The sequence below is a fragment of the Arvicola amphibius genome, chromosome 5, assembly GCF_903992535.2.
Source record: "Arvicola amphibius chromosome 5, mArvAmp1.2, whole genome shotgun sequence".
Lineage (NCBI taxonomy): Eukaryota > Metazoa > Chordata > Mammalia > Rodentia > Cricetidae > Arvicola > Arvicola amphibius.
In genome coordinates, this window is record NC_052051.1 from 72,800,165 (window position 1) to 72,828,109 (window position 27,945).

At 42.3% G+C, this 27,945-nt stretch overlaps 1 protein-coding gene across 2 annotated transcripts in view; it reads right to left on the reverse strand.

Moving 5' to 3' along the window:
* Positions 1-357: 357 nt before the first annotated feature.
* Pamr1 (peptidase domain containing associated with muscle regeneration 1) overlaps positions 358-27,945 on the reverse strand; it is a 94,784-nt gene continuing 67,196 nt past the window's right edge. Inside the window, exons 7-11 of one of the 2 annotated variants that reach the window (XM_038330481.1) lie at positions 14,930-15,142; positions 13,229-13,295; positions 7,486-7,682; positions 2,974-3,266; positions 358-1,423 (exon numbers count right to left, since the gene is read on the reverse strand). In XM_038330481.1, the coding sequence (XP_038186409.1) occupies positions 887-1,423; positions 2,974-3,266; positions 7,486-7,682; positions 13,229-13,295; positions 14,930-15,142 (1,307 nt within the window). In that variant the 3' untranslated portion in view covers positions 358-886. Of the gene's footprint in view, positions 1,424-2,973; positions 3,267-7,449; positions 7,683-13,228; positions 13,296-14,929; positions 15,143-27,945 lie in introns of both variants that reach the window. The other variant, XM_038330480.1, reaches the window with a different exon arrangement.

Below are 27,945 nucleotides of genomic sequence, written 5' to 3' on the forward strand. Positions count from 1 at the left end.
CCTGAGCCCCCAGCTAACAAGATGGAATGTGGGAAGCTTCCCACATTCAGGGTAAGTCTTCTCTTCTTGACTAATCCTCCCTCGAAGCAGCCTCACCGACATTCAGCCATACTTTACTAACCTAGGCAGCCCTCATAAAAGAGAGTGTGTAGACAAGATCAACCAGCAGCATCACCCATGCTGTCTTCTCTGTCTTGTCGGGCCTGCCTGTCCCATGCCCCGTCCTCTAAACTCCAATGCAATGACTGCTTAGGCTCTAACATACACATTGGGAAGTTATATCCCTTGGCTCTATGTTAAAAAATCCTCATCAAACTATTGGCCCAAATCCATGTAACTCAAAAATGAGAGCAGCACTTTCGCTTTGTAGGTCAGAAGTCAACCCTCGTTTTATTGAAATGTGTACAGAAGATTAGGAAGGGACGGGATCAGAAAATCTTGTGACAATGTGCACAGGAGCATATGTCACATCCAAACTCCTTTGCCAAGGGCTGTCATGCAGGCTGTCCTTTGGAACACTGTCTGAAGCCTGGTACAGCCCAGAGTCTCCCCACCCCACCCCAGGTCAACCCTTTCATCCAGAACTGACTATGCCATTCACATCACTGTGAGGTGGACAAGGTCTGGGAGATTTTTTTCTATTCACGTGGTTTTCTTTGATGAAATTCAGTTCTTGCAAGCCTGGACATCTTTTAGATGGTTTCCAAGTAGTCAGGAAGGCAGTTTTCTGCCAGAAAGCAAAACACTACTCACCCTCTACTGAGGTATATCCATGAAATCAGAGGCCTTTCTGCAGCCAAGGTCATGGGCAAAATCATAGTTCAGGTCCTCACTGAGCCATATACTATCTATACAGGAAAAGCTTCTCAGTGGCCTTGCAGCTGGTTCATTTCATGTTCCTCTCAATCCAGTCTTTGAACGGCAGCACCTTGGTGAAGGCTGTGGATAGGCCATTGCTACACGTCTTGTCATAGCTCCAGCTGACCAGCCCCACCAGATGCCAGCGTGGCTCAGGGGAGGCTCGGCCTGGGAAGGACAGAGCAGCAATGCCCCCTGTCTCCGCAGTGCAGATGTTGGAAGGAGTGCTGGGGTCTTGGCTGGCACAGAACATGTTGTCAGTGACACTAACTGGAATGCCCTGGTCTTCATGTTGTTCTTCACAGAGCAGCGAATCGACCACCCTGACCATTCCAGAATGCAATGTGTCATTCTTAAAACCAGGGCTCCTCACATCGGCCAGGATGTTCCACCCAGCCACAGTGATGTGAGACTCCTGAAAGGAGGCGCTGAGGTCCCGAGTGGTAGCCAAGCAGATAGGCTGGACACGGGTGCTGATGCGGGCCTTGTCTAGGAGCTTCAGAATGGCGACGTCAGCGTCCAGCAGGATAGGGTCGTAGTTGGGATGTAGAATGATAGTAGAAATCTACGAAAACAAGGAAGAGAGAGCAGGGGTAAACAGCCTGCTCCAGTGTGGATAAGAAAAGGGACAGTTAGGGGCCAAATTATTGAAACTGTCTGAGTGGCAGCTACAAGAATGAAGGCACATTGCTCAATGAATCATAAAAAATAACAATTGTATTTTCAGAGTTGTCAACTCAAATGCCTACTGGAACCTGGAATATGTTATTAAACAAGTGGAGCCTACAAGCAAGGCCATAGGAGTGGGTGTTCATGCCCCATCTAATGTGGGCAGATGATATTTTGTTACAGGTGATCACTGCTGTACAAAGATGTGATAAGCGTTCTGATTTTTACCAGAGAATGGACTCCAAGTCTTTCTTTGAAACACCTCAGTCATTTAATGTTTAATGAGCTGATTAAAAGAACATATGTCAGCACTACCCATGTATAAGCCCTACATGTTAGCATTATCTATGTATAGATCCTACATGTTAGCACTATCCTTGTATGAATCCTACATGTTAATGCTTTGCAATCTCTAGCCTACTGTTAGCATTTCATGTGCCTTCGAACCAGTAAGATAGAGCTCTGTTTCTTAACAGCAGTCCCTAAGACTCTTCCACAAGAATGTTCTCAGATTACACTATAAGATTTTCCACAGGATAGTTACTAAATATTTTATGCATTCCTAGTCAATCTTTTTGCAGGAGCTTCTAAGAACCCATATTCAATCTTTCAATTTTTAAATGTATATTTCTATTACTTGATCCTATTACTTGGGGGCTTATCTTACAAAATACTGTTCACGACATACTGGTCTGCCCCTTCCATCAAACTAGAGAAAATAGCCATTTTATTCTCCTCTCTATATTTTCCATGGATAACGTGTTGTAGGGGCTCAATAGTAGATAGATGATAGATAAATTGGTGGATGAACTGAGGCAGAGACAGAAGGATGGGTAGAAGAGGGGTAGGCAGGTGAAAAGAAGTATAGGCTAGGATAGATGGACAGATGGATGAGTGGAAGGATGGAAGGTACAGGACAATTGAGAAATATGGCAGTTAGGAGTATCCTGGACTCAAAGCCTGCTTGTGATAATTCCCAAACCCAAATATGAGAGGCAAGTAGTTCTCTTTTTTTTTATTCAAGTAACACCCATTAATTTACCTTGATCTGAGTAGTCAGGGCACAGTAACAAGTCACACCATCCCCGGAACAAATTTTCCAACAGAGATATCCATGAAACAAATAGTTTCATCAATGTTTAAGGTACTATAATTTACATTATGTGCTACTAGATAAAGTCCATGTATATTTTACAGGACTACAGTAATAGGTGATACCTGGCTCTACCTTGTTTTCAAAACAAGCAAAGGTATGGAGGACAGCTGCTCGGTTTGCTAACTTTCCTGTCCGGAGTCTGTCAGTCTGAAACTCGGAGCCCCTGCTGCATGCTAGGCTTTGGATCGGATACTGACATGCCGAAGTGACAGGGCTGACGTGGGCCCTGCTCCCCTGTGCTCATAGCTGGCTAAGTCAAAGCTCCCGTTTCCCAGAAAGCCCTCACTCACCCGTAAGTTCTGGATGGTCTTTTCATCCCGCTCATCGTCCCTGTAGAATTTTCCCAAGACAACCTTGAGGTCTGCTGTCTTGATGGTGGTGACCTTCCCCAGGTCAGTCACACAGTGGGCAGCCACAACCACCGTGCGCTCATTCACCAGGGCGCCGCTGCAGACCAAGAACCATGCGCCTTTGTGCAGCCCACCATCGTGCAGGCCGCTGGTCCTCCGGTAGATGGCTGCCTGCCACGGCCAGCGGCTCCCTTCGGTCTTTGGAGAAGCAACACTCTCAATTTTTCCACAGACTGTGGAGAAAGCATTAGTTTAATCGTATCAATCCAGACCATTCCCGTCTGACAGCAAACGAGTCACTCAACCACGACAGCACAAATCTGAAAGAAAGGACCTAATGGAGATGAGAAGCACTGAGTGAACCGACCTGGTTATCTCTTCCTTTTCACTTACTTTGATGTACTTACATGCTTGTACATATGTGTTTATGTGTATATATGCATGTGTTAGCACACAGACACACATGTGCATATATGTGTGAAGATTAATAGTCACTGTCAGGTATTAAACCTTCTTGATTTCTCTCCACATTATTCTTTGAGGCAGGGTCTCTTCCTGAACCTGGACCTCAGCAATTTGGCCCAGCTAGCTAGCCAGCAAACCCCAGGGATCTTTCTGTCTCTGCCGCTCAGAACTGGGATCATAGGTGCGTGCCACTGTGCTCAGACAAACTCATCTCCGTAATGCTTGCACAGCAATTCTTGCCTGTCATGCTATTGCTCTAGCCCCCTTCCCTTTGGTATTAATCACTATCTGGCATATAGTTGACCATAAAGTCTAGAGTTAAAAGTGGACACTTTATGGTTCAATGAAACAATAGGCAAATGGACAAATTGTTGGACCCCTAGATCCTTTGATGGAGGAGTGTTTATGTGTTACTTTCATTATTAATAAAGAAAACTGCCTTGGCCCTTTAAGAGAAAATTAGGTAGGTGGAGTAGACAGAACAGAATTGTGGGAACAAGGAAGTAGAGTGGGGGAGACGCTTCAGGCAGTCGCCATAGGAGTCTCCATGCTGCTCCTCTCCGAGATGGACGCAGGTTAAGATCTCTCCTGGTAAGCCACACCTCGTGGTGCTACCCAGATTACTAAATATGGGTTAAAGGAAGATGTGAGAATTAGCCAATAAGAGGCTGAAACTATGGGCCAGGCAGTGTTTTAAAAGAATACAGTTTCCGTGTAATTATTTTGGGTAAAGCTAGCCGGCGGCGGGTGGCGGGACGCAGCCCCGCCGCTTCACACTACAGTTTGGCGCTCCAACGTGGTGACTAAATCCACTTAAAAACCTTGCCCGCTTGGGATCGGAAAGAAATTACTCTGAGACCATGCCAATGGCTCACTGCTCCCTGCCTGCACCTGGGCAGATGGCGGAATCAGGCTTAGGCGAGCGGGACAGCATTTGCGGATTCCTGCCGCCATAGAGAGAGAGGTGTTTTCAGACTGCACGGTGCTCTGCGCGTCAGATTCGGCTGTAACTTGGATGAAAAGAGTTTCTGTGCTGCACGCTCAGTCTCAGAATTAAACTGCTGAGTGCGGCTCCAATGTGGACTGCTGTGTGCCTGGAACTGTGTGCGGCTCAGGGGCACCAAATGACTGAGGCAGGAGCGGCTTTGGCTCTGCTCCGCCATGCTGAACTGTGCTGATCTCAGGCAGGATCTATCGTAATTACCACAATAACTGCGCAGTTAAGGTTTAGACTTGGCTGTAAACAGGCAGTACCGTATTACCTATAAGTGGCGCAACTTAAGTTTTTAAGAAGTGCTTAACCTTTTAAGAAATGCTCCTGGATAGTAAAAAATTACAGATTCACAATAGAAAAGATTCAGACATAGAAGGCCTTTAAATGGCTCACGTAGGCTTAAAAGAGAGAAAAAGAAAATATAGAGAATAAAGTTAATGCCTTAAAAAAAAAAGGTTAAAGTCTTTAAAGAGACAGAGTACAGATAGTTATAGATTAAAAGAAGTAAAGTGATAGAGTAAAAATAAGCCACGTAAAAATGGAAAATTCACAGAGAGTCTGGATTATGTATTTTGTTGTGTTTTCTTTGATTTTTTTGACTGTAAAGGAGCTAAATACAGAGAGACATTTCATTATATGGGCTGCCAGGCTAGACCAGAATGGACATCTTAACGGTATGACTTCAGGATTTGGATCTAAGAACATGATGCTTTGGAAAAGAGTTTCTTCTTTTGTTTTCACAGAGGATGAGACTCTGTGGATTGCTTCTATCCCAATATGGTATGATAGACCACGCCCTCCTGAAAGGTTGCTGTGAACACCCTCAAAAAATTACTTCACTCAACTGCCAACTGAGAGGAACCTAGCACACAGGTTACACCATGAAAGACCTAAATAACAGCGCCCCCATTCAGCAGGAAGCAGTTTGGAGAGAAAAAACTGCGCCCATTTTCCCAAATATTGCTTATAAATGTTCTTTTACATTTAAAGGGGGATATGATATAGATATGATATAGAGATGAATAATTTGCAATGGTATGGATTTTAAGGTCAATTTGTTATATGTATATGTATTTCTGATCTTGATTAAGCTATTGTGATTGTAGTTCATTTTAAAGAATGTAATGTATAATTAGGAAATATAGGTTGTTAATGGATAATCATTGATAATAGTCAAGCTTATAGTCATGTTAATTAGATTTTCTAGATATGTAGAGATATATTTCAGTTAGATAGACATTCTTCATATCTTTCAAAGACTGCAGAATATGGCATTTAATGTTTTAATAACTTAGGGTTTTTCATGACAATGAGATACGTCTGCTCCTGGCAGCACCAATCTACTTCAAGAGGAAGATGGGCATCGAAGAGGCTACTTATGGAGATTGTTAGCCATTTGGGCAAGAAACTGCTCTTGGCTGGACTGTTCCATAAACTGGACACAAAGAACCCGCAGAGAGAGGACTGCTGAACTTGCCTAAAGGTGAGATGGTCTTTTGGGGTTCCTGATTCATTAAAGAGTCTGCGAGACGTTCTGCAGGACACAGCAGAAAGTGACTGAACTGTCTTTGGAATTTCCTGCTTCATGAAAATGTCTGCTGGATACTTACGGGCCTGTAGGCTGAAGATGGATGCCCCAACAGTATAGAGGAACTTTGGGTGACTGTCCAGGCAGCGAGTTGTCTCTGTCATTTCTAGAGTTTTATAAGTTACTTATTTCTTGTTTACTTAGGTAGCATTATATCCTTCTGGAGTCTTTGATGGAGTTGAAGAATAAATAGATAGTTATAGCTTTCCTTAGTTATGATAAAAGATAAAATAGATTTAAATATTGTAACTGTAATACTTGCTTGATAACTGTTTTGTTACATGTAATTTTACTATGTTAAAGTTAAAGCCTTTCTTTTTTGTTTAAACAGAAAAAGGGGAAATGATGGAGGAGTGTTTATGTGTTACTTTCATTATTAATAAAGAAAACTGCCTTGGCCCTTTAAGAGAAAATTAGGTAGGTGGAGTAGACAGAACAGAATTGTGGGAACAAGGAAGTAGAGTGGGGGAGACGCTTCAGGCAGTCGCCATAGGAGTCTCCATGCTGCTCCTCTCCGAGATGGACGCAAGTTAAGATCTCTCCTGGTAAGCCACACCTCGTGGTGCTACCCAGATTACTAAATATGGGTTAAAGGAAGATGTGAGAATTAGCCAATAAGAGGCTGAAACTATGGGCCAGGCAGTGTTTTAAAAGAATACAGTTTCCGTGTAATTATTTTGGGTAAAGCTAGCCGGCAGCGGGTGGCGGGACGCAGCCCCGCCGCTTCACACTACAATCCTTGGTTTTGTTGCCTAAAAAATATACAGAGAAATAACTATGACTTTAGGGGCTTTCTGAGAAGACCGAATGGGATGATGTGACAGACAAAAATCCCTTCACTGTCGAGCATGACCACAACCAACTCAGCCATGCTATTCTTTTCACAAAGAGGGTGACAGTGGCGGGTAAGAATGTGCAAGGTCTACTCTGGAAGTTCTGCATTTTATCTTACATTATCTACTATCACCTCATCATTTCATTAATGGCAATTCCTGAAAATCCCTGGATAATCAGTGTGGAAATGGAGTCTTAGCGAGTAGTCCAGATGTCCAAGGCAGAGGTCTACTCAGAGCTATACCTATCCCCATTGGTATTTAATTGTGACTCTTTCCTTTTTCTAGATATGATAATATCTAGGTAATATTTTCTCTACAAGAAAATATTCCTCTAAGATTCAATGAGTCAATTTCTCCTGAATTGTAGTTTAAGGCAAAAGGAAGGCTCTCTTCTTGTGGAGTTCCAAAGGTCACCAAACTCGGGAAAGCAATGGAAGACCATCCCTTGCTCGGTTCAACTTCCCATAAAAGTCTTTAGCGATATCAACAATTTTTCGCAAATGGCTCACACTCAAAGATGAGCCTTGACTCACTCGGGATACAGGATGGGGCACGCCCACTCCACTTGCCAGTTCTCAGGCATGTCCTCCTGCTGCTTCCCAGGCGGCGGTAGAAGGGTGAGATACACTCATACTGGAGCTGGGTATGCAGATGCTGATACCCAGGCGGCAGCTCTCCAAACGGAAGGACTGGCTTCTTGGTAGAGACGTCCTGGAGTTTCTGCTTGCTGAAGGCTGTGGAATAAAGCTGGTGTAATGGTGTCTCCCTGGATCAAGGCACACAGGATCAGAGAAAGAAGAGCAAGACTTTAGTATCCAACTCCAATGCTGCTATTGGTTACAGAAGAAAACATCTCCCATTTCCCGTTTTCTGTCTTTGTCCTTTTCTTTGTCTACCCACTTCCTCTTCCCTCCTGCTTCTTCTTGCTCTCTTTCTCTCCCTCCTTCCTTTTCTCCCTGCTCTGTCCCTTCCTTGCTCTCTCTTCTTTTGCTACTGAATACATCCTCTTCTGTCACTCAATATTGTATTCCTTTGTTCCGGGAATTCTTCCGAGTACTTGGGGTTTCAATCAAACAGAATAAAGTCTGACATAATATTGCTATCCAAAGGTATACTGTGTGTGTGTGTGTGTGTGAGAGAGAGAGAGAGAGAGAGAGAGAGAGAGAGAGGAAGGGAGAGAGAGAGATAACACACATTTAATTGCAAAATTAGATAGGAAAAAGAGTTAATTTCAATGAGAGAAAGGCAGGCACATTTTTTTCTCTAACCATTATCATAATGGGGCAATATTAGGAACTGACTTGAACTAAACTGTGTTGATACAGTAACTTGATTTGGCAATTAGCAAATGTAATTAGTTCACCTCAGAGACTTGAACTTTCTCTGAGGCAACACTGCTTGGGAGAAATACAAAAACTTACATGTAAATATGAAAAGGGGCATTAAATGAGCCCTGAAGTTGAGGCCCCTAGAGACACTCTCCGGGGAGAGATGCTCATATCTGCAGCTTGTGATGGCTTTACATTGAGGTAGAATGGCTGTCAGTCGGCAAAGGGAGAATCCTTAAGGAACTGTTGTCTTCATTTCTGTGTTCTTCATTCCGCTGTCTTCAGAGCTACTGCAGAGGTGGAGTGCTTTTGAGACTCGGTGAAGGAAGATGACACCCAAGACACCATTTAGCAGTCACCATTTGCTCCCTAGAGTCTCCACCATATCAATCTGATATTGTTTAAAATGAAATCTATTTCTTATGTCTCTGTGGTGCTGGGCTCAGGAAACATTCAGTCCACACTGACTTCATTCAACAAATATCTATTCTATGTTTATAACCAGGTCTGGGAGCTTCTGAATGTGCAGTCTTTCCATTTTGGTCACCAAAGCTACTGTTTGTTGCAGGAGGCTGCAGAAAGTAAGAATACCCGCTACTTCAGTAGCTCGCCTCCCAGAGAAATTTAACTAGATTTTTCACTTGCTTTCTCAATTGCAGGAGTCGCCTAGCACCTTCTCCCCAATCTACCATTAAAATTGCTGTAACAGTAGGAAGCCCTGTTGTCTCTTGTGTTCAGGATCCCTATACAAGCATCATCACCGAAGCAAGGTGTCTTCATGGGAGCCAGCTCATGCACCAGGGACAGATCCTGGACCCACTCCTAGGGGTCCCTCAAACAGACCAAACTACACAACACCACGTGCAGAAAGTCTAGGTGGATCCTATGCAGGCTGCCTAGATGTTGGTCTAGAGTCTGTGAGCTTCCATGAGCATGGGTCAGCTGTCTCTGTGGGTTTCCCTGTCATGGTCTTGATTACCCTCCCTTGCTCATGTAATCCCTTCTCCCTCTCTTCAACTAGATTCCCAGAGCTCAGCCGAGTGCTTGGCTGTGGGTCCCTGCATCTGCTTCCTGCTTCCATCAGTTACTGGATGAAGGTTCTATGACAATTAGTGCAGTCACCAATCTGGTTACAGGAGAAGGCCACTTCAGGCACCCTCTCCACTAGTGCTTAGCTGGGGTCATTCTTGTGGATTTCTGGGAGATTCCCTGGCACCAGGTTTCTCCCTAACACCATAAAGGCCCCCTCTATCAAGATATCCCTTTCATTGCTCTCCCTCTCTGTCCTTCCCCCAACTCAATAATCCTGATCTCTTTTGTTCCCATCCCCTACCCCCTTCTCATACTCCCCCTCCATTTACCCAGGAGATCTCATCTATGTCCCTTTCCCAGGGAGATCCATGCGTCCCTCTTAGGGTCCTTCTTGTTACCTAGTTTCTCAGGGACTGTGGATTGTAGTCTGGTTATCCTTTGCTTTATATCTAATATTCACGTATAAGCGAGCACATACTGTATTTGTCTTTCTAGGTCTGGGTTACTTCACTCAGAATGACTTTTTCTACTTGCATCAAATCTAGTGCCTGCAAATTTCATGGTGTCATTTTTTTAAAATCACTGGGTAATGCTCCATTGTGTAAATGTACCACATTTTCTTTATGCATTCTTCAATTGAGGGGCATCTAGGTTGTTTCCAGGTTCTGGTTATTAGAAATAGTGCCACTATGAACATAGTTGAGTAAGTGCCCTTGTGGTATGATTGATCATCGGTTGGTTATATGCCTAGGAGTGGTATCGCTGGGTCCTGAGGTAGGTCGATTCCCAATTTACTGAAAACACACCATACTGATTTCCAAAGTGACTGTACAAGTTTGTACTCCCACCAACAGTGGAGGAGTGTTCCCTTTGCTCCACATCCTTTCCAACATGTGCTGTCATTAGCAGTTTTGATCTTAGCCACTCAGACAGGTATAAGATGATATCTTAGAGTCATTTTGCTTTGCATTTCCATGATAGCTAATGATATTAAACAATTCTTTCATTGTTTTAATGGGTCATTTGAGATTCTCCTTTTGAGAATTCTCTGTTTAAATCTGTACCCCATTTTTAAATTGAATTATTTGGCATTTTGATCTCCAGCTTTTTGAGTTGTTTATATATTTTGGAGATCAGCCCTTTGTCAGATGTGGGATTGGTGAAGATCTTTTCCCATTCTGTAGGCTGCCATTTTATCTTATTGATAGTGTCCTTTGCCTTACAGAAGCTTTTCAGTTTCAGGAGGTCCCATTTACTAATTGTCTGTGCTACTGGTGTTATATTCAAGAAGCAGTCTCCTGTGCCAATTCATTGAAGGCTATTTCCCACTTTCATTTCTATCAGGTTCAGTCTAACAAGATTTATGTTGAGGTCTTTGATCTACTCAGACTTGACTTTTGTGCAAGGTGATAGATGTGGATATATTTGCCTTCTACCTGCTGCCATCCAGTTATGCATCATTTGTTGAAGATGCTTCTTTTTCCCATTGCATATTTTTGGCTTCTCTGTCAAAAATCAGGTGTTCATAGGTGTGTGGATTAATGTCAGGATCGTCAATTCAATTCCATTGATCAACCTGTCTGTTTTCACGCCAGTACCAAGCTGTTTTTATTACTATAGCTTTATAGTAGAGTTTGAAGTCATGGTTGGTGATGCCTCCAGAAGTTCCCTTATTGTACAGCACTGTTTTAGCTACCTTGGTTTTGTTGTTTTTGTTTTTGTTTTTCCATATGGAGCTGAATATTGTTCTTTCAAGATTTGTGAAGAATTTTGCTGAAATTTTGATGAGAATTGCATTGATTCTGTAGATTGCTTTTGGTAAGAATGCCATTTTTACTATGTTAATTGTACTTATCCAAGAGCATGGGAGATATCTCCAATTTTCTGATATCTTCTTCAATTTCTTTCTTCAAAGACTTAAAGTTCTTGTCATATAGGTCTTTCACTTGTTTTGTTAGTGCTACCCCAAGGTATTTTATATTATTTGTGGTTATTGTAAAGGGTGTTGTTTCTCTGTTTTCTTTCTCAGCCCATTTATTTTTTGTATACAGGAAGGCTACTTTTTTGTTGTTGTTGTTGTTGTTAATCTTGTATCCTACCATATTACTAAAGGTATTTATCAGCTATAGGAGTTCCATGGTAGAATTTTTGGGGTAACTTATGCATACTATAAAATCATCTGCAAATAGCAAAAGTTTGACATCTTTCTTTCCAATTCATATGCCCTTGATCTCCTTTTGTTGTCTTTTTGCTTTAGCTGGAACATCGAGTACTATATTGAATCGATATGGAGAAACTGGATAGCCTAGTTTTGCTCCTGATTTTAGTGGAATCATTTTGAGTTTCTCTCCATTTAATTTGATGTTGACTGTTGGCTTGCTGTATATTGTCTTTATTATGTTTAGGTATGTTCTTTATATCCCAGATCTCTCCAACACTTCTATCGTGAATAGGGGTTGAATTTTGTCAAAGGTTTTTCAGCATCTAATGAGATGATCATGTGTTTTTATTTTCTTTCAGATTGTTTAAATGGTGGATTACATTGACAGATTTTCATATGTTGAACCATCCCTGCATCTCTGGGGTGAGATCATGGTGCATGATTGTTTTTTAAATGTGTTCTTGAATTTGGTTTATCGTTGTGGTTTTTATCCTTACAACAATCCTCCGGGATTATTATTAATTACCTCTGGTTTTAAAAAGAGAAAATGAAGGCCCAGTAACTTCAGGAAGTTGCTTAAACATAACTAGGATTAAAGAGAGGCAAAAGCATATTTTGAACATGTGACTGTCAAGCAAATTTATTCATACAAGAGCTATGAACTGAATGATTTCTATGTGGCAGAGGTGGCATCAAACAAGAAAACTTCAGCATAAAAGAAGCAAACAGTATTCCTTTACTTGTAAGTTGTATATTTGAAATGGAAGGAGGGAAGGGGGAAGGGGAAGGGAGGGAGGGAAGGAGAGAGATCGAGAGAAGGAGAAGAGAGGGATTCTAAAATGAAGTAAGAATCATGGTGAAGGGCAGAGAACACGGGCGGCAATGGAAGCAGCCTGATGTGGCATCAGGACACATGCTGCTGCTCGTTTCACTGAGACGACAGCTCAGGGCTGGGGATGTGGTAGTAAAATATCTATCTAGCATGTGTTAAGCTCTGGGTACATTCCTCAATACCATACAATATTTTTAAAATAATCATAAAAGAACAGTTAGAGATGATATCTCTCCTAGATGAAACAAGCAGAGAACTGAAAGATATGGTGGGGGCACTAAGCTTCTGTGTAGTATTCTGAGCAGTATCCAGACTGCACAAGCAGCAAGTTTAATGTTTCTGACGCAGAATTATGCTTGGATCGGTAGAAGAAAACCAAAGATGTCTGTGCAACTTCAGCAAAGAGAAAAAAGACGAGGATGAACTAGAGAGCAGAAATGGTCTTTCTGGCCACCTCCTCTGTCTTCCCGAGAGAAGCATTGGGTATACACAAGAGTTCATATCCCTCATTTGGATTGGTCATTTATCTTCAGCCCCTGGGCTCTACCAATTTGCCTCATCTGGTTGGTCACCATCAAGCTTGTGTCCCTAACCCCTAGCGGGCTGCAGTATTTGGCAGGATTTGCCAGCTCCTAGAAGCTGCCATAATAAAGAAGCAGTGGTTTCAGGAAGACGAAAATACTAAACTCCACTCCTCAAAGATCATCAGGGAAGCTCGCTGCTTCCCATCAGCCATCTGCTTTCCCACGATCCAGTAAAAGTTGTACCTCTTCCAGTAGTAGCTACCTCTTGGCCAAAAGCAGCTGGCTAATGAGCCTCCGTCTCACAAGCCCCATTCTTTCATGACCCGTTAGTACTAAATGTCCCTAAGAAATGCCAGGCTGCCTTTGGCTGAATACAAGTGGAGAAGGGAAGATAGTCATTAGCCCTGAAAGTGGAGTTCAGGGGCTTGGTCTCACCTTGACTGAACCTGCATGGAGAGGACTCTCCTTCTCACCAGATCTGAAATCTTCGGTTCCCGGCAGGCTAGGAACAGAGAAGCCATGCTGTGCGATTCTTTATCATCTTCGCCATTCACCCCATGCCATCCAGAATAATACCGGACTCCCTCCCTTCTAGACACCATGCATTCATTCCCCGGTCTCAGAGGCTGGATGCATTAGAAAAGTGTCAACAGAGCACTTAGCACGATTTCAGCTGCCTTTCACCTAAGCCGCAGCTGTCTCTGGAGAATCCAGTAGACCCCTCTGGAAGAAAAAAAACACTGTTCTGCCAAGGTGAGTTGGGACAGTGGCACTTCATAGATTAGGGCCATCTGTTCATGGGAATGGTGTTAGCAAACTAGATCATAATGAAGGTGCCAAAATAGAGCCCACAGAGGGAATTAAGAAGCCCTTGTTTCAAACCAGACCACAGGGCCAATTATAAATAAGTCCCGAGTAACCAACCATTCCCTGTCCTGTCTCTGCAATGAAGGTCCCTCGCAGTCACCAGAGGACAACTCAGAGCCCAGTTTCAATTCACTGAAATCTTTCTCTTTTTTTCTTCCAGGGAAAAGGAATCCTTCCCACCTCACTTTCCCAATCCAGCAGCCAACATTTGTCTAATTAGCAACTTAGAGTACTTTGGTTGTATTAATTTGTAAGAGAAAAGTTGACAAAAAACCTCCAAGGACATATGCAACACCGTTCCCATACTTAATGAAATCAAACACCAGGCCCTGCGCCGGGAGGGGAAAGAGTCGCTCCTGGCGAAAGTCTAAAGTGATTTATCCCTTTCACATTTATCCCCTTTTCGCTTTCATCCCTTTCCCCATGATCCGGGTTGTTGACAAACACCCAGCAGAGAGAGTGGAGGGTGGGGGGCAATGGTTTTGACAATCTAGGACATGAACACAATTTTTTTCTCAGTTAAGGTGGCATCAGCCCAGAACAACTAATGGGTAAAGTCGGGGAGAAGCTGCATCTGGACTGTGATGGGGGGCACCCAAGGATCCCTACACAATGGTCCAGGGTTTTCTGTTCCCAACCTATATTTTAAATGTTACTGCCTAGACTGGCTTGCTTTGAGCTCGCCATAAGACAGACGCTTCCACTTCCATCTACGCCCACTTCTTCTCCCGTCTTTCATCCGGAGTGCTATCCCAGCTCCTCCTAGTGTCCTTAAATCCCTCTTGACTGCTACGGATCATCTCTCAATTTCAGGACTACTGATCACCCCCAACTCTTCTTTTGTTCTTCTAACTGCCCTCTAAATGTTTCAAGGTCTGCTGTCTTTGTTTTTAGCCATCTGCATCTGCAGCCTCCCCAGCAACAAGTGCTTGTTGACTCTTTTATTAGAGACATAACAAAATCAGCCAGGCAAAGGTTTACAAATTCCGTCTTTGGATTTACGTATCTACAACTCAACCTGGCCATCTTTCCCAACCCACTCTTCTCCATCACCTTAGAAAAGATGAGGGCGGGGACTTCTTGGGACCCATGAAAAAAACAGAAGAAAAAATTTGAAAGGATACTCTCCAAGATAAGAGTTGCAAATTATTTCCAGGTAAGCCTACAAGAAGATATTATTCCAGGGACTTAAAAGCGGGCATAGGAGCTGCCAAAGAATGACACCAACTCCGTGCATATCCACCGAATCCAGGAACATCCCTGATTTACCTTTTATGCAAATGGGCTGCTTCCCCGACCATTCTCCATCCTGCTGGCATGTTCTTTTCTCATTGCCACTGAGAACGTATGAGCCATTACAAAAGAATGACATGACCGTGCCTATTTTCACGTGGTGCCCATCGAGGAGCCCAGGCCCTCCTGTGATCTTCTTGTACCCATTGACTGGGCCTCTAAGGTCTGAGCAGTTTTTTTCTTCAAGGACTAGGAGTGGAAGAAGAAGAAGAAGAAAAAGAACTGTTGAAAGTCTGAGTCATCCAGTTTTAGAATAGACTCCTCTCACATTTCATTGAATTAAAAATACAGTGGCAGAGAGCCTGCTAACAGCACTGCTTAGAAGGAACTCCGAGAGGAACTTAAGCCTAGAGAAGCATGTGGAAAGCGTGTCTTCGGCTTGTTTTATGGCTTATTCCTAAATCAAGAAATCATTCATTCTAAATATAAATCAGTTAGACACTAAATCTTGGCCTTACATGATATTGTTCCTTTTACTCTCAAGCTGTGGAAGCTAGGAACACCTGAACGATGTAAATATGTCACCTAGACTTTTCAATCACTATATCATGGTCATTGTTTTTTGGAAGAATTGCCTTATATGTTTCACTTTCTAACACCTAGGCAACTAAACCAGACTCCACCGGTTTCCTACTTACGCTGTGTACTCAGAAAGTAAACTGACCTGAAACAAGAGTGCTTATCTAAAATGGATGTAGGCTTTAGTTTTCATCTCCAGGAAGAAAATAGTACGCTGAAACTTTTTGGCTTGTTTTGTTTAAAAAAAAAAAAACAGGGTGTTGGGGGAGTACTGGAAAGATGGCTCAGCCATTGGGTCTTCCAAAAGACCAGGGTCGATTCTCAGCATCCACAGAGCAGCTCACAACTGTCTATAACCCCAGTTCCAGGAAGTCTGTCTTCTAGCCTTCAGGCATCAGGCGTGTAAGTTGTTCACTGACACAGATGCAGGCAAACATCCATACACACCAAATAAAGCTATATAATATAATTGCAGATCCAGCAGACTTCCCTCATCTCCAAATGGAACTTTCCATCTGCACAGTGAGCATTCATTATGAAGAAATCTCTCTTCTTTCTTTCCTGTCGGACAGAGACTTAAAGTCACAATGACATCAGCAGCTATTCTGGGCCTTTCCAGCCATAGCCTAGACATGCTCTATTGGGTACAGAGCAGAACTGACTGAAACAGACTAGGACACGGTAATGAATATGACTAGCCTAGGGAAAAACAGCGAGTCTCCTGAAGAATCCAACCTGTAATTATTGAATTTGGGACCAATGACTTTATCAGCTTTTCTTGTTTCTTTTTTCAATATTTATTGAATTTTATGTGTATGAGTGTTTGCTTTTATATATATATATATATATATATATATATATATATATATTTGTGGGCGACATGTGTGCTGGGTTGTGCAGAGGTCAGAAGAGAGGAATCCAATGCCTTGACTGTTGTGACCCACCAGGTAGGTGCTGGGGATGTAACCTGGGTTCTCTGCAAGAGCAACAAGTGAGCCCTCTCTCCAGTGCCTATCTCTGACTTCTTTTCAGCCATTTCTTCGCAGGCGCAGACTCATTCCCCTGGAACAGTCCCCAGGTAATGCGATTGTACCTTCCGCAGGGCTTTCTTCCTATAACTCACTGCCCCAATTACCTTCCCAGGAATTAATTTACTTGCTCCCAGGCAAGAAAAGAATTTCCATTCAGATAATGCCTCTAAAATATTCAAAAATTAAAGAAAAATAAATACCATTTCCTATGTACCACTTGGGAAAATTGCTAGAACCAGCCAAATGAGTAGCTTGTCTCTTCTCGGAGACTGTCGAGGCCATATGGCAATAGATCAATCATAATCTGTGTGCCTTGCGGTTATGTAATATAAGCAGCTCCTCTGGCGAGTGAATCCTAAGCTCCTATTTTAAGTGTAAGAAAAGGGACCTCACTGAGCAAGCGGCTCAAAAATACTGAGATGGCATAGCAAAGCACACCACTTCAGATGGACTCAGAAAACCTCAGTGTTAACGTTTTCAGAAATGCCTCTCCTATGGGAGAAACAGGTAGACGAAACGCCCAGCGCTGCTCCCTTCGTCCAGTACAGACGCATTCAGTTCTGAGCACATAGCCAATAGGCAACTGCGGAAACCTGGAGACTGTAATACAAAGCACGGTGTATCCTGCCTGCACGATTAAAAACTGTGCTACTAGACATAACAAAGGAACTGGGAAGTTTTAAGTCAAGTTGCTGGCCCTCCACGTGATTCAGGACTGAAATCCCTGGATCTGTGCTCCCATAAAGAAACCACCAACTGGAATTTGGAGTCGATAAGTAGCTCTTTGCCTTCATGAGGCAGAGTTATTCACTTCGCCATGATCCCTAACTAGATTGCCTCGCTTGGGCTTTTACTTAAATCTACGGCAAATTAGTCAATCAGCAGCTGAAGTCTGTATAATACAAGCGTTGTTCTTCTTTTGCTCATGGCCAAGAGAGGCTGGGTGCCATTTAAGGCCAGTCCTAAAATGGTGAAAACTGAAGCACTGAACTGTAGCCACGGCACCTTCAGCAGACGATAAGAAATCCTTTCTGCTGATGGCTGGGACAGGGAAGCCTAAGAGCCGGCTTTCTCTTTCCTTGGAAGGTGTCACTTTCAGAATTTGATAGACTCGATGACTTAGCACGGGCTAGACCCTCAGGAATCATACATCTGCTACATATTCTGTGGGTTTGAACACTGAGGAGTTCTTGAACCTTCAAGTTATTCATTTCTCTCACTGGGAAGGCTTTAAAATAAGAATGAAATATTATTTATTTATTTATTTATTTATTTATTTATTTATTTATTTATTTGGAATCCATTGCCATCTCTACCCAAGCTGTGAGGATATGACTCTTCACAATGCTTCAGTGTGTACACTTTATAACATAACATTTGTCAAATCAGGCCATATGTATACTTTTCTATAGCGCATCTTACTTCTGAGCTAAGAAAAGCTACAGCTAAATCAACAGAGAATTCTGAGAACACTTACTGGTTTAAGATATTGCATATATAATGTCACCGGGATAGATCCAAGCATACTTTGAAGTGAGGATCCAAGGGACTATTCAGCGGAGTGAATACTCGTGTCTTTCTCAAAAGCCTTGTGTTGAAATCCTGACTACTCCCCATAGAGTGGCATTCACAGGTAGAATGTTTGGGAAATAATCAAACCGTGAAGATAGAGCCCTTGTGAATGGTATCACTGTCTTTATAAAATGGAATCCAGACAGTTCTCTCTCCTGCCTTCCTTACACCTATGAACTGGGAAGTAGGTCTTTACTAGACAAGTCATCTTCTAGTGTCTTAATGTTGGACTTCCTAGCCTCTGTAACTATGAGAAATAAAATGTTAAATCACTTGATCAGTGCCACTCTGTTGTATTACCTACAACTGACCAAGAAGGAAGACAAGACCACAATACTGAGTATCAAGAGAAACAGACCATAGGAGCTTCATTAAAGACCTAGAGAATACAGTTTTGTGATACCACTTTAAAAAGGAACTATGCTGAATATGCTCAAGGAAATCAAAGACAAAACTGGTAGCTTTATTGGGAAACTGTAACCCTTGGAATACAACCACAGGAAAAATCTAAAATGGAAAAGTACAATGACAAAATAAAAAATTCAGTGTATAATTTAATAGGAAATCTAATGGGGCTGAAGAGTATTAGTAAGCTGAAAGAACACTTTCAAGAAAAGAATCATAACTCAGCCTAAATGGCCAAGAGGTAAAAATGTATAGGAAAATAAATATGTATAGAAAAAATGAATAAATATGTATGTAAATTGATGATCATGGATGAGAGGCGAGGGAGGAACCGAAGCAATGTGCTAAGAGACAGTAGCTGAAAAACATTCACAGATTCATAGTCTCAAATCCTCCAAAACATGAAGAAACTCACATATATATGGACATATATTTACAGTGGAGGGGGGATGTGGAATAAGGGAAATAAATTTTAAACTAGTCATTATCTATGGCTTATAACACGGAGAATAGCTTTTGCTTTTTTATATTTTGTTTTCAAAATTTGCAGTTCTAAAATGTCAGCAGACAAGTTTCTTGTTTATTATTATTAATGCTATTTCTATTGTTAGACTCTCGAGGATCAGGCAAGACAGCCTGGACCCTCTCCATTAAGTATCTAAAGTCAAAATTTGGTGTTCTGTGCCTTTTGTTAAATGTCCCATAGGTTCTCCATCCCAAGAAAAATCTTTTTAATATTATGCATAATCATTGACAAAGGTTTTTTTTTGAAATCTCTTCAGCCACTAAGCACTGGTAGAAAACAGTGCCTTCTAGCATAGGAGTTCAAATAATCACAATTAACCAAAGAGGTAGAATTGATTCTTTCATCCTTCTACTGAATAAACAATGATTGGAAATTTAATGTCTCAAAATGTTATTTTTTCTTGTACAGGACTATAATATGTATGTGTTTAGACTGAAAATGTAAAAAAAAAATTCCTATATTTTCAATTGTTTACAAAGTAGTCAACTACTTTTAAAAGCCATGTTCCCAAATTGAAAACACATTACAAAACATCTCAAAGAGAAGCCTTGAGTGCCCATTATTGGAACTATTAGAGCAGTGGTTCTCAACCTGTGGGTCGTAACTGCTTTAGCAAACCTCAATCTCCAAAATTATTTACATTGCTATTCATCACAGTAGCAAAATCACAGTTATTAAATAGGAATAAAAATAATTTTATGGCTGGGGGTCACCCCAACATGAGGAAGGGCATTACAGGGTCACAACACTAGGAAGGTTGAGACCCACCGCTCTAGAGTTTAATGCAGAATTCCTCTCCATTTTCTGAACTTTAGTAGCTTACCAATGACAAGCTTCCAAATTCAAATTCAAGTCTGCCCACTCAGAAGAGCACCAAGTGCGGTGTCTTACTTTCACATTTTAAATCCTACATACTAAAACCTTAAAACCTTACTCCAATAGCAAACAGCCCCTGGACAGAATTGTCTCTTCTCTCCGTTCTCTGGATCTTCCCAAGCTGCACACCCACTTACCATGCTTTTGAAGGGAAGTCTAAAACTTGGTCTACCCACCGTTGTTCCTCCTCGTTAGATAGCCCCCTGGGGGTATACAGACCATCCACATCTCATCAGAGGTCCTTCCCACAGACTTCAAAGCAACCCCCAATCCTCCATGTGTTCTCTTTTTGGAAACCTTTGTATCTCAACATCGGACAGATTCATGATTCTTTTCTCTTTGATTTTTTTTCAAGGTCTTTATGTCTCATTTCACCTCAGTGAAATGGATATTTCAGACACAGCCAATAGAGAATTTAAAATATCTCTATCTCTGGCTTAAAGGAACTAGAGCCCCAACTTTGTTAAGTTAGAACATCCCATGATAACTGTGATAAATAGCACATTGCCTTTTGATACTCAGCCTGGGTACACAAACACATCAAATTCAGCACACCCTTATATGCTAGTGCATGAACAAAACGGTCACCAGAGGGGCATTTTTCTAAAAAAAAAAAAAAAAAAATTGCTTCAGATGAACAGTTAAGGTCATCCATATCCTCAGTCCCTCCCTCCCTGAAGGGCACTGTATGAGGTGGTTCATTATGACTCCATTTTACAGACACACATGGGAAAACTTTAAACTGTTCTTGTCTTGGATTCTCAAGGAGCCTCCACCAGGTCCCTGATATCCCTATACCAACCCAAGAGAGCTGCCTTCTACTTCTCAAACCATGTCTTGTTGCTGAGAGCTGGCACCTGCATCCTACAGAGGACTGTCTTTGAGTATGGAAACTAACTTGTCCAACTTAAGAGCATTGAAAATTGCCTTGATTTTTGTCTCACCCTTAATCCAACCAAGAGTTACCAATGGGATGGGCATGTTTTTTTGAGCTGTAATTCACTCTTTCCAGAAACCTATGGAATCAGGCTGCATTTGGGAATTCAGTAGAAAACACTCTTGACTGATTTCCTCCCCTTTCTTGTCTCCTCCAGTTCCTGTACTGTCTGATCCTAGGAGTACTTGCTTTAGCAAAAGCCTAGTGCCAAATGCAGGAGAAAGTAGCCTAAGATAGCTCCGCTGTTTCTTACCCGAGGCACCAGAATCCTCATGCCTTCCCTTCTTGACTCTGTGGACAGTGATGGGAGCCTAGTGAGGCAATTGTTCCAGAGCCCATGAACATGACTGGGTAATGAGTTCTTGAAGGAAGGTGAACAGGAACAGGATAAACCGTTAGAGAAGGGCCACCCGCTTCCAGAAGCACTCGCATGCTCCAAGGCAGAGATGTACCCCAGCCAAGCTATTGTACCTGAACTGCTCAGGTAGTGTAGAAAACGGGATTTCTCAAGAAAGAAGATTTGCCCAGGACTCTCCTTGGCGATTTAATGCTGTCTACATAGCATGATTCTATACAGCCTGTGACATCAAGAAGACCCCTGCAATGACCAATACTGAATTCCCAATTATAGATCTGAGAGCTGGGTTTAAGTTGATTTAGAGCAAATAAAGTTATATTGCTTTCCTTCCTTCTGACTGGCACAGTAAGAACCACTACTGACAGCTGAGGTGAGCAAGGCCAGAAAGCAGTGACACAAAGATGGCAGTATTATACAATATGTCAGGACCTTGTGACATCGTCTTCAGGAAGACTGGTTCATTGGTACACACCAATAACACCACTTCCTGCATTCAGATAAAGTCACGCTGCCTGTAACGGAAGGAAGTTCATAGTGGAGTTGCCTCTCCCATTCCCTCACCCATTCACCCAGCGGGCCCTGGGGCAGAGCCCAGTCATGGAAAACCAATCTGCTCCCTCTTCCCTTCTTTCATTATCCATATAATATTCCTGTCCACAGAAGAAGTACATCTTATGAATGAATCTAGAATTTTAATGTGCTGCACTAATCTATAAATATTTATCATTTTTCTTTTGCTTCGATCTCCAGACTCGAAGTTCAGATTTGTAGACAAGAGTAGTTACAAAGCTTTCTGGGAACAAAGAACCAACTTACTCTGTCTTTCTAAAATCTATCATGTCACTTGTTGGAGGACTGGAGAAATACTGATCGATCAGTACATATTTAGCAAGAAGAAAAAGGCATTGACAGGTGCTTTTCTATATTTTCTAAAAACATTTTTATCGTTTGAGAAATACATACGTGAATATAATGTGCTTTGATCAAGTCTGCTCCCTATTCTGTCATCTCCAATTCCTTCCCTATCCCCCACCATCACCTTTCCCTCCTAACTGACTGAATTCTCTCTCTCCCTCTCTCTCTCCCTCTCTCTCTCTCTCTCTCTCTCTCTCTCTCTCTCTCTCTCTCTCTCTCTCTCTCTCTCTCTCTCTCTCTCTCTGGTTAGTGTTGCCTATATGTGCATGGATATGAGACCGTCTACTGGAGCATGGGGACTTTCAGAGACTGCATCCCTGAGGAAAATTTATTCTCCTCTTCCCCAGCAGTCATCAATTGCAGGAGCTTCTCAGCTAGGAGTGGGACTTCATGAGCCCTTCCCTCATCCATGCTGGAACTAGCTGGCTGGATTCTGTGCAAGTCTTGTGCAGTTGTGTGAGTTCATGTATGCAGACAGAGTGGTTCTTCCAAATCCAAACCAGAAACACAAGTGATGTTAGTTGTGGCTTATTCTACTAAGACTTGTGTGCGCAACCTCTCCTCAGCCTCACGAAGGCACTTACAAATGAAAAGGACTCATGACATCCATCAAGCTGGTTATTCTTTGGGTCTGATTTCTACCAAGCAAAACCTTTCTCAATGAAGAAACCCCCTTATCCAGCTATGGTGGCACAGACCTGCTGTCCCAGGGACTCAGGAAACTGAGGAGGGGAATTCTGCAAGTTCAATATCAGCCTGTGCTACAGCATGGGTTCAGTATCAGCCCAACTCAGCCGGGCTGTCTCAAAATAAAACATAGCAAGAGGTCTGAGGATATGACCCAATAGCAGGGCACTTCCCAAGCAAATGTGACATCCTACATGTCAGCCTCCAGCCCTACAAAAATAAAGAAAAAGAAGAATCTTCATAGTTTGATTGAATTTTTTAGGGTTGTCACTGTAAAAAACTCAGTTTAATTTCTTTAGGCTGACTGACTCAACTCTTTCTGATAGAGAAAAAGAAGACACCACAAGTAAAGGTGTGGGAATAAATACACACACCTTTTCTGTTAGCATCAGCTTGCCTGTGGCTAATGCCTTCATTCTAAGATCACGTCGAAAGGTAGCAGGCTAACTAAGGAATAAGTAACATAAGGCTGTAAGTGATTTGTGCAGGGTGTGAAGGACCTCAGCAAACACCAGCTGACAACAGAAGTTGGCTCTAGTATGGATGGCAGCACAGATTCCATGAGGCAAAACTGCTGAAACTGCCCTAATACCACTTAGCCAGCAGTGTGGTCTGAAAGAAAGCTTCCTCATTTACAGGTAGGACGCCGAGTGAAATAGACCCAGATTCTAATTTGGATCTTCTGCCCAGGGTAACTACTGGGGACTTGGAATTAGAGTTCCCAGTTTTATCACATTTGTGCCATCTCTAAGCTACTAGACAGCGATTGCTACTTAGCCAGGGCACATGTCATAGTCAGTGGAGTGCAGCCAGTATATCAGGCATGAGTCCACAAGTTATAGAGGAGGAGACATTGAGAACAGACTCAGAAATGATTCCTTATGATGGAAGCAGCTGTGTGCCACACTGTCTGGAAAATGCTAGGTAGCAGTTTGAATAAATCTTTAAGAAGGTCCCAAATCCCTTCAGAAACAGCATTGCCTCTCTCCACGATTGTTGCTGTTGCCTCTACTCATTCCCATGACCTTACCCGTGGAATGAAGAACATAAGAGTAGCCATGTCTGTCTGTCTATCCTTCTATCCATCCATCCATCTGTGTGTGCACATATGCACACGTGCACTCACACCAAAGTCTCCAGTTTGACAGTTTATAAATCTACAACATAGATGTTTCAGATTTCAAGTATCCTTCAAATAACCAAGTGCAAACAGATGGTGATCTAATTGCCTAGCCATCATAAAACCCATCCCTTGTCAACTTGGTGCCCAAACACATGACTTTTAAAACATGGCATGCCCTCTTGCCCCTACAAGGTTCTTACCCATTTCACAAATCAAAATGAGTTCTGTCCATTCCTTAAGTCTCAGTAACCTTCATTTTCTTACTTCTGCTAAAAAACTCAAAGGATTTTTTGAGACTTAAGACAAACTCTGGGACATATGAACCACTGTGAAATTTAAAAAAAAAATCCATATTCTAAAATTCTAATATTGGCACAGAGTAAACACTCCCATAGAAAAGAGAGATGAGACCAAAGCAAGCCCAAAATGCAGCAGAGCCAAAGTCAAACACGGTTGTTTCATGACCAGCATCTGGGGAAAATGCTGTTCTTCATAAAGCTTGGGAAGCCCTGGCCCTCTAGCCTTCTGCTCACTCAGCTACATCATTGGCTCTCTGAACTTTAAACTTCATACCAGATTTTCTGGTTCTCCACTTTACAGAGAGCAGATGATGGAGTTGCTCAGTCTCATAGTCATATAGTCAGTGTGTATCTAGGTGTATCCATGTATGGATCACACACACACACACACACACACACAGAGAGAGAGAGAGAGAGAGAGAGAGAACTTGTGGTGATCTTTGTCTAATCTCCTCAACACCTTCTATTTTTATTGTTCTTATTCTGCTTCTTCTTATTTTTTAATTAATCAATTGTTATTATTTATATCATTCTTGATTTCACAAATGGTCTACAATGAACCACAAAGTGATGAATGAAGAAGTATATTTGCTTTTTGGCAAATTTTAGTCATGAAGTTTTTGTGAAAGCCAAGTTACCCATTGAGCAAAAGTTGGGGTTGGTATTCTCTCCCTGAGAGAGTATCTGAGCATTGTAACAAAGGACATGGGCCTGAAGTCAATACAAGTCATCACCCTATGATCTAGCTGTCGTAGGAGCTGGGATGGAAGGTCTTAGTTTCAATTCTTAGCATACTCTTTATATCCACCCAACCTCACCAAAATCAAGGAAAGAGTCTGTAACAGTTCTGTCTTTGTTTGGGCAAAGCATTAGCCTCCTCACTGAGGTTATTCTAAAACCTGACAAAGCCAGTGCTCAGAGACAAGCGGACGATGGCCTATTTCTTCTCCACACTTTCCTTGTTGTTGGGTTCATGCTTGAATCTGGTGCTTCTGGACTAAAACAAGTGTGTTTTACTCTCTTGAAGGTCCTCACTGAACAGAAATAATGATACTGGCTGATGACACAACCTTCACCAAAATCTCTTTTTATCCCTTTCCAGCCAGTAGAACTCTGCTTCCCTGATGTTTTCCAGCCTCCTGTGGGTGTGAATGAGGTGCTACCATGTGAAGCTGGCTTGGATGGCACACACTGCTATTTATTCATCCGGCAGCAATTTGGAGACTGGGCCTTAATTGGCTATTTGATCTTAATCAGTATTATCTTGAGCCTCTGGTACACTGTGTCTTTCAAACCCTACTTTCCGGTGCTTGGATGGCCTATTTAAAACTGCCCGTGTCCAAGAGACGGTCAACACTGACAATCTTTCAGAAAACCTTAGCTGTTTAACTTTTTGTTGTTGTTCAAATCAACCTGGCATATTACTGTGATAGAGTAAGTGGGCCACTTTTGTGATAGGAGGCGCTTGATGGATCTGCTTGGATATAACAGTCTTCTTTGGTTTTCCCCCAAATTTCAGGAGCTTTTTGAATCATTGTCAAGATGGATATAGGACTGGAGAGACAGCAGAAGAGCTCAGGAAGGAAAGTGTTGGCCACACAAGCATGAGAACCTTAGTTTGAGGCCCAGAACCCACATGGAAAAAGCGTATGGAACGAGTTGTAATTCCAGCACTGGAGAAGAGAGAGACAGGAGGAACCATGAGCCTTTCTAAGCAGTCAGGCTAGCTGAAAGGGAAAACTCCAGGTCAGGGAGAGACACTGTTGAATAACCAGATAGATGGCCTCTGACAAAGATGCCTAGTTGACTCTGGCTTCTACATGCACATCTGGAAATGTGTGTATATGCGCACACACACAAGAGGAGCTAGGCACAGCGGTCATCGCTGGAATCTCAAGACTTGGAGATTAAGGCAGGAGGACTGCAAACTTGAGGTCTGCCTGGGTGACAGGAATAAGACCCTATCTCAAGAAAAAAACTTCTTTTTTTAGCACATGGATGCCAACAGGAATGCCTTGGAACTTACAAAGAAGACATTTTCAACTTTTAAAGTTGATAGAAACCAGGTAAAGAATGTTCCCCAAGGCAGGTCTTTAAGAAAGATGGGAGTTTTGTGACCTATGTTTGAGGCTGGAGTTCCTGTGGGGCTGTGGCCTCAGGAATGTTTGTTTCCATTTCAAGTTAATTTTTTTTTCATTTGGTTTCTCTGTATAATAGTCCTGGCTGTACTGGAACTTGCTTTGTAGACTAGGCTGGCCTTGAACTCACTGAGATGCGCCTGCCTCTGCCTCCAGAGTGCTGGCATTAAAGTTGTGCACCACCACCACCCTCTACCTGGCCCATTTCATGTTAATTCTTTGGTTTCCCTACTCTCTGTAGGCCCACAGCCCATTCCAGCTCTAATGAATTACCTCTTAACCCAGGACCTATAAAGATCTGCCTCCTGCATTAAGTAAAGCCTCAGTGACTTCATCTGCCAAAAAGAGGACGGGGACAAGGAACAGGCAGATGGACCCAGAGCCTGCGAAGCCCTACGGCAGGTGGCCCTTACCAAATGGTCGGCTCCATCCCATGTTTGTGGGAGCAGTTCAGCTAGTGAGTAATTTCTGTCTTTACCAATTTCTCCTATTTGGGGGGAACACTGTTTGCTGAGCTCTGACTAGGAAAACACTCCCCCCACCCATTACACACCCTACATGAAACAAGAGACAGAGGGAGGAAGAAGAGAGCTGAAGGGAAGATGGCCATGATCAATGGCTGCTATATGTATGGATAGAAATATCACATAAAAGTCCATTAACTATACAGCAGGAGCGAGGAATGGAGGGAGGAGAAAATGCGGTTGGGATATATCATATGAGAGAAGAATCTATTTTCAATAAAAGTTTAAATTTTTTTAGCTTTGTAGGAAAGAAGAAAATGTATTTAAAAATTAGTTTATGAATGAAATCAGACTATTTTAAAATTTAAAAAGAAAGGCAAAATATATGGTCATTTTTTTCTTTCATGTACCATGTCTTAATGAGATTCTATCCTAATGTGTCATTTACATTACTGTCATTAGTCATTATTATAAATAACATGGAATATTTTAGTGATTTATTCACTGGAACTTTACAATAAATTTTAAATGATGTTTTATTTAAAAGAGGTATTTATAATAATAATTTAAAATAATGGCTCCTAATGCTCAACACTGTCTTGCATAGATCACTAGACTTCATCCACACAGACACCATGGAAGCTATCTGGTATTATTTTTCTGAAATTTCTAACTCGGAAAATGGAGGCTCATATACGTTAAACTATTCATTCAAGGCTGGCCGGCTGGGAAACGCTAACTCATAGTCAATCCAAAGTCATCTAGCCTTGAACTCCAAGGCCTCCACGCTGGCAAGCACCACCTCCCTTTAGACAAAGATGTACCCATCTCCCACATGCTCAGGGTGAGAGGCCTTTGGAACTGAGAAAAGGGGCGGTGAGTCTATTTTTTTAGTGCCTCACCTGCCAGATACCAGGACAGTTCACATGAACCCCACACCACTTGGTTTACCCATCTAAGATGAGACGAGGCTGCTGCCCACTAGGGGTCTCCTATAGTCTCTTCGCACCAGCATTGGTCTTTCCACGGACCCGCCCAAAGTTCACGGACCCTCCCAAAGTTCACAGTGGCTCATTCGGATGAGAAACTCCGGCTGCTGCTTTGAAGCTGGAGAATAAAGTGTGCCTCTTATCCTGCTCTTT